General features: G+C 45.6%; 2 protein-coding genes across 3 annotated transcripts in view; both read right to left on the minus strand.

Annotated features, from left to right (window-relative positions):
* LOC139232442 (ras-specific guanine nucleotide-releasing factor RalGPS1-like) overlaps positions 1 to 5,337 on the minus strand; it is a 1,066,646-nt gene extending 1,061,309 nt beyond the window's left edge. Inside the window, exon 1 of the mRNA XM_070862624.1 lies at positions 5,266 to 5,337. The gene's annotated coding sequence lies outside the window, so the exon portion shown is untranslated. The remainder of the gene's footprint in view (positions 1 to 5,265) is intronic.
* The window catches only part of zbtb34 (zinc finger and BTB domain containing 34), a 33,422-nt gene extending 28,076 nt beyond the window's left edge, over positions 1 to 5,346 (minus strand). Inside the window, exon 1 of one of the 2 annotated variants that reach the window (XM_070862628.1) lies at positions 5,266 to 5,346. Coding sequence is in view for 1 of the 2 variants with exons in the window: in XM_070862627.1 (XP_070718728.1) it covers positions 5,149 to 5,174 (26 nt within the window). In the remaining variant the exon portion in view is untranslated. Of the gene's footprint in view, positions 1 to 5,148 lie in introns of both variants that reach the window. The other variant, XM_070862627.1, reaches the window with a different exon arrangement.
* Between the last annotated feature and the right edge of the window lie 1,884 nt (positions 5,347 to 7,230).

Genomic DNA, 7,230 nt, shown 5'->3' on the forward strand with positions numbered 1-7,230 from the left:
GCCACCTTCCCTTTTTTATTTTTACGCCAGACAGGAATGTACAATTGTTGTAATTCATCCATGCGGTCTCTAAATGTCTGCCATTGCCCATCCACAGTCAACCCCTTAAGTATCATTAGCCAATCTATCTTAGCCAATTCATGCCTCATACCTTCAAAGTTACCCTTCTTTAAGTTCTGGACCATGGTCTCTGAATTAACTGTTTCATTCTCCATCCTAATGCAGAATTCCACCATATTATGGTCACTCTTCCCCAAGGGGCCTCGCACAATGAGATTGCTAATTAATCCTCTCTCATTACACAACACCCAGTCTAAGATGGCCTCCCCCCTAGTTGGTTCCTCGACATATTGGTCTAGAAAACCATCCCTTATGCATTCCAGGAAATCCTCCTCCACCGTATTGCTTCCAGTTTGGCTAGCCCAATCTATGTGCATATTAAAGTCACCCATTATAACTGCTGCACCTTTATTGCATGCACTCCTAATTTCCTGTTTGATGCCCTCCCCAACATCACTACTACTGTTTGGAGGTCTGTACACAACTCCCACTAACGATTTTTGCCCTTTAGTGTTCTGCAGCTCTACCCATATAGATTCCACATCATCCAAGCTAATGTCTTTCCTAACTATTGCATTAATCTCCTCTTTAACCAGCAATGCTACCCCACCTCCTTTTCCTTTTATTCTATCCTTCCTGAATGTTGAATACCCCTGGATGTTGAGTTCCCAGCCCTGATCATCCTGGAGCCACGTCTCCGTAATCCCAATCACATCATATTTGTTAACATCTATTTGCACAGTTAATTCATCCACCTTATTGCGGATACTCCTTGCATTAAGACGTCATTCAACTTTACGTTAACGATTATCGTCTGGCTCTTTCCAAAGAACAAATACAGACCATACACTTCCTCCCTGGGTTGTGCATCCGGGCCAGCACTGGACTGGTCATCATCAACAATGTGATGAGCAGCAGCATGCTTGCTCATTTGTGGGCACATTCTCTGAAGATGCCCCACTTTCGAACAGCCATTACAAGCGTATTGTTTAAACCAACACTGATGAGGCCGATGATTGCCCCCCACAACGTCAACAGGTTGAAATCAGATTCGTACCAGTTGGCGGACTGTGAGCAGCTACAGGTTTCACATAAGCGGTCGAGTAGGCCCTGCCACAAGCAGCTCTGCCAGAAGACGACACAATCTTGTTTACAGTATCTGCCGAGGAGCTCCGATTTTTTTATGATATCTGCCTCAAACCATCATTCGTCATGCATGCCTCGGCAGTCGCGATGGCCTTTTTCAAATCCATCTTCTCTTCGGCCAATAACTTCCGAAGAATCAGATCATGGTTGATGCCGATCATGAAGAAATCTCGCAACATGTCTTCCAACATGTTCCCAAACTTACACGGCTCAGCAAGACGTCGTACGCCAGCGACGAATCCCAACACATCCTGGCCCTCAGCACGAACATGCGTATAGAAGCAATAGCATGAGACGATGATCCCCTCTTTTGGTTAAGATGGTCACACACCAAAGCACACAAGTCCCCGTACTCTTTGTCCGTTGGACATAAAGGCGAGAGGTTTTTCATAAGGCTGTAAATTTTCAGACCACAAACGGAGAGGAAAACCGCCCTGCGCCTAACTGCATCAGTCTCTCCCTCCATTTTGTTGGCCACAAAATACTGATCCAGGCGGTCGATAAAACCCGCCCAATCTTCACCCTCCGCAAATCTCTCCAGAATTCCAATAATGCCCATTGTACATGCGATGGTTCTTAAGTTACCTCGTCGCCAAATTTAATGACTCAAGAGTCTGGTTAATGTAAACAGCCTCAAGTGTAAACCTGACCCAACTTTATTCGCGCCCAAAGTATCCGCGTGACATGGTACCCGCGCTTATATACCAGTGACCGCGCATACGTGCGGACAGCCCGATGACTTCTGACAGTGGTGCCCCCTGATGTCTGGTGACCCCAAGCATCAATACATAACACTTGGCTTGGCGGAGAAGGGAGGGATACGGCAGAGGCAGCTGAATGCAGTGGCAGTCTTAATCTTACTCACAAAGTCCATAAGTTTGCACTTGTTGGAGGTGGGGGGGGGGGGGAAGGAGGAAAGAGGGGTTTAAGCAGATGGTTGATAGTGAAGAAAAGAAGCTGGGGGATTATCATTGCATTCCGGAATGATCGCATATTGAGAGTTTTGGCAGGGGAGAGTAAGGTCCAATAAAGCACAATGAAGTCGGCTTTAAAGCAATTAAATACAATACTGTTTCTTCCTACTTCAGCTTCTGACACTCCTACACCAGTATCCTTTCTTCTAGGTCACCTCCAACTGTTTTATTTTCACAGGATTTAATTGATGGCAGAATGGTGAAAATTAGACAGCATTTAGTAGAATGTGAACCTTAAAAGATGTTTAATATTCACCCTCTCTTTGGTTCAAGTGAGAAACACTATTCCCCAACTCAAGAGCAGCTCGAAAGCTGGCTAAGCTTCTGCTGATCCTGCTCTTAAACTGACCACCTGGCAGTCTGCAAGAGCAGCACCGCGACTTGGCCACTAATTTACGATCCCGCCTTGAGGAAGCAGCCCCTCCTTCCCCCCTTGCAGCTCACTTCCATTTCCCAGAAATTAGGTAAACGTGGAGATGTGAACTCCACACATGGAGAATCGCAGAAATGTGCACTGGAGCACCTGTATTTTTTTTTTTAAAACATGCAGTTAAAAATCTGAGTGCATATGTAACCTGTAATCTCAACATAATTCATTTGCTTTCTACATTCCCCATCTTTCCAATTTGCCTATGTTATCTACTACGACCACAAGTGACGGGCAGGCAACCTGCATTTTGGCCCCGGTCAATGCTACATTGTAACTTGATGCCAAGAGCTGCGAGGGAACAGCCAGCATGTGGTGACTCATTCAAACTTATCCCCACTATTAGCCTCCACACAGCACCTCACCGAAACAGCATAGCTAAGATAAAGAACTCACGATGAGGGAAACAGAGTGTAAGCCCATAGATTACCATTGCATACAGCAGAACACTGCAGCTCCAACATTGCAATACCAAAGGTGTAATTTTATTTCGACATTTCACCAGAAGAAGAAAGCTATAGTCAATTAGAAATACAATAGAACTGAGCGACAGAATACTGGAATTAACTTAAAAGTAGCAGCCAAGTAGAATGCAGGTAAACGACAAATGCAAAAAAAATTCACTTTCTAAAAGGAAAATTAAAGCACCAAAGTTGGGTGGATTATAATTGCCCTTTTTTAATGCATATGCAATAAAACTATATTCATAGGGCTAAACAGTTTTAACATCTGAAGTCAATCAAAATGGTGGCTCAAACAGACTACAGCTCCCAGTATTTATTATGTGTGATCACAGACATATATTAAATCAAACAGATCAAGTTTTCAACCAAATAAGCCACAGACGTGGCTTTTACCAAGTACAAATGGAGCGCTGCTACAGTTACCACTGCATTGCATCACTATGTGCATGGTTTAGCTTTATTCTTTCAATTAGAAATTAGAATTGATCCGAATCAAATTGGAATCATATTCCTAAGATCTTGAAAATAAAGGATTATTAAAGAACACCTTCTGTGATTTATCAATCTATGGTCTGGGGAGCGATTGGGAGAATGGGATTTGATTAGATGCGTAACGGAGAAAAACACCAGCGAAAATTTCACGGGACAATTGCTTGATTCTATGCTGTAACATTCTATAATGCTAATCAGAATTCTGACATCTCAAAACTATTTGAATAGTACAAAAACAATGTAATTGAGATCATGGGGAAATTGCATGCCTATCTTTTGAAATCAGTAGTTCATAATAGAAATTAGTAATCACATTGATTGGAATGAGTAGAGATTTAAACGTGCATGCTGGCTGAAGGGACTTCAGATGGCAATAAAGTCCCATCTAGCTTTGAGGTAATAATCATATTTTCACATCCATGCTACCACAATGAAACCTCCACATTGTGAATTTCTTAGCCTAAAAACACACGCAATGGCAAGATAGGTGTGGGACAGGATCCTGATTTTTCCAGAGCACAGCTCAATGGCAACTGCCACTCGCGAATTAAATCTTGATTCAGAATTTTTGATTGATGTCCTCTTCACAATGCTTTTAAAAGGTGGGCATGAAGCTAACATAAAGAACTCCAAACACGTGTTTATCCTCGTAAATACAAAAATGTGGATGTATTTTTACCACAAAGTAAAGAGGAAACAATTAATCTACTTTTTCCAACTACAAACTCTCTGCACTCCGTATAAATGAGAATGTTAATGGTCATGTATTGAGTAGATTAGGATTACAAGGTCAGCCTTGTGGATACAAGGTATAGGGAAAGTGTTAACAAAAAAAATAGTTTAAACACCGGTTTAGTCACGGACACTGTTGATTTTGACCAGACGCTGTTCACTACACGGTCAACAAATCTTTTTCTCTCATTTCACTTTCATTCTGCACAATACCGTCTGCAACTTTAGTCCGTTTTTGTTAAACCGAATTACAAACAAGTATGTTAGCAGCAACCGAGCAGATTTTACGAATCAATTTTACCAGAGAGCTGGAGAATTTTCTGAAGGACATGTCTGGGACTTGGAAAACACCCCTTGGGTGTCAATTTTCCCGGTAAATCACGGGACAGTTTGCTTTGAAAAAAAAAGTGCAACTGTTATCACCAATTTCCTCATAAAGGACAGGAGCGCGTCATGAGCAATCCTTTTTTTGTGTTATTTAACTCAATTGTTACGTTGCTATCAATTCAAAGTAATTGAAACCTTGAAATAATTCTCACCGCAAAGCCGGTCAGTAGATTAAAACATTGTTATTTTTGTTAAGCTGCTTTTAAGTTGGATTTGAGGCTGCAATAAGGAGGGGGCGGGGGGGGCATTATTTAAGTGCCCCAACCCCCCAAAAAAGGGTGACTTTAAAAGAAATAAAAAGGAGTGTGTGTGTGTGTGTGTGTGTGTGAGAGAGTTTATTGGCAAACTGGGCGATAAACACTTGAGGCCGAAACTTGGTTAGCGCCGGGAGGCGGGTGTTGTGTGCGTGAGGGGCCGGAGCGCCGGGCAGCGCGTGCACACACAAACAACTCAGCAAAACACTCACTTGGTTCCTAACTTCACACACAACATGGAGGCTGGGCCCTGCTCTCGCTCAAAGCCGCTGCTCGCATGATCAGTGGCCGGCCGCCGCCGCCGCCGCCGCCTCGCATTTCATACTTACGCCGCCTTGCAGTGGTGTGAGGAGGAAGGGGCGGAGTTTTTTTTTCTTAAGTCCTCACATGTTGTTTTTCTCTTTTCGCTCTCTCTCTTTTTTTAGATATAGATATTTTGCTGCCGCACCTGGGGCCGTCGCTGCCCAGGCCTCGGATACAGCCTCGCCGACTAACCGTCCCGACCCGGAACTCAATCTGGCCCCCAGCTCAACCGCCCTCGCTCGCTCATCGCTCACTCACCCCCGCACATCCGGCGGCAGACGGACAGCCGCTCGCTCGGCCGGCCCTCGGCTCCCGAACATACCCGAGTGAGATCGAGAGCCGAGTGAGATCGAGAACCGAGCCCCGAGCCCCGCACCATTCCCCCCCCCCCCCCCCGAGGAAAGCCGAGTGAGATCGGGGGCCGAACCCCGCCCCCTCCGAGGGCAGCCAAGCGAGTTCAGAGCCGAGCTCGAAGATACCCGAGTGGCATCGGGGGCCGAGCCCCTCCCACTCTCCCCGAAGAGAGCCGAGTGAGATCGGGAGCCGAACCCCCAAAGACAGCCGAACGAGTGCCGAGCCGAGCCCGAAGATACCCGAGTGGGATCGGGGAGCACAGCCCCGCCCACTCCCCGCTCGAAGAGAGCCGAGTGAGATCGCGGGCCAAGCCCCACCCACTCCCCCGAAGATAGCCGAGTGAGATGAGCCAAGCCCGAAGATACCCGAGTGAGATCAGGAGCCGAACCCCCCGAAGATCCCCGAGTGAGATTCAGGGGCCGATCCCGAAGGGGGCCGAGCGAGTTCAGAGCCGAAGGCAGCCGAGCGAGATCGTTGAGTTTGGAATAAAAACAGAAAATGCTGGAAATCTCAGCAGGTCAGGCAGTATCTGTGAAGAGAAAAGCAGAGTTAACGTTTCGGGTCAACGACCCTTCGCCTGGCACTGGCCCTAAAACAACAACTTTTATTTATATAGCGCCTTTAACGTCTCAAGGCGCTTCACAGCAGTGTTACAAAACAAAGCAGATACATTTGATACTGTAAGCAGTAACTACTTGTAGAAAGTAAGCAGCTAATGGGTTTCCTAGCAAGAAAATAGTTAATATTTAAACTAGAAGTCTGTAATAGTCTCTATATTGTACAACGGTCATCTCATTAACCAAATCTAGGCTGACATTCCAGTGCAGTGCTGAGTGAGTGCTGCATAGAAACATAGAAAATAGGTGCAGGAGCAGGCCATTCGGCCCTTCAAGCCTGCACCACCATCCAATAAGATCATGGCTAATCATTCACCTCACTACCCCATTCCTGCTTTCTCTCCATACCCCTTGATCCCTTTATCCGTAAGGGATCTAACTCCCTTTTGAATATACCTAACGAACTGACCTCAACAACTTTCTGCGGTAGAGAATTCCACAGGTTCACAATTCTCTGAGTGAAGAAGTTTCTCCTCATCTCGGTCCTAAATGACTTACCCCTTATCCTTAGACTGTGTCCCCTGGTTCTGGACTTCCCCAACATGGGGAGCATTCTTCCTGCATCTAACCTGTCCAATCCCATCAGAATTTTATATGTTTCTATGAATTCCCCTCTCATTCTTCTAAACTCTAGTGAATACAGGCCCAGTCGATCTAGTCTCTCCTCATATGTCAGTCATGCCATCCCGGGAATCAGCCTGGTGAACCTTCGCTGCACTCCCTCAATAGCAAGAACGTCCTTCCTCAGATTAGGAGACCAAACCTGAACACAATATTCCAGGTGAAGCCTCACCAAGGCCCTGTAGACCTCCCTGCTCCTATACTCAAATCCCCTAGCTATGAAGGCCAACATGTCATTTGCCTTCTTCACCGCCTGCTGTACCTGCATGCCAACTTTCAATGACTGATGTACCATGACACCCAGGTCTCATTGCACCTCCCCTTTTCCTAATCTGCCGCCATTCAGATAATATTCTGCCTTCGTGTTTTTGTCACCAAAGTGGATAACCTCACATTTAT

The sequence above is a fragment of the Pristiophorus japonicus genome, chromosome 20, assembly GCF_044704955.1.
Source record: "Pristiophorus japonicus isolate sPriJap1 chromosome 20, sPriJap1.hap1, whole genome shotgun sequence".
NCBI lineage: Eukaryota > Metazoa > Chordata > Chondrichthyes > Pristiophoridae > Pristiophorus > Pristiophorus japonicus.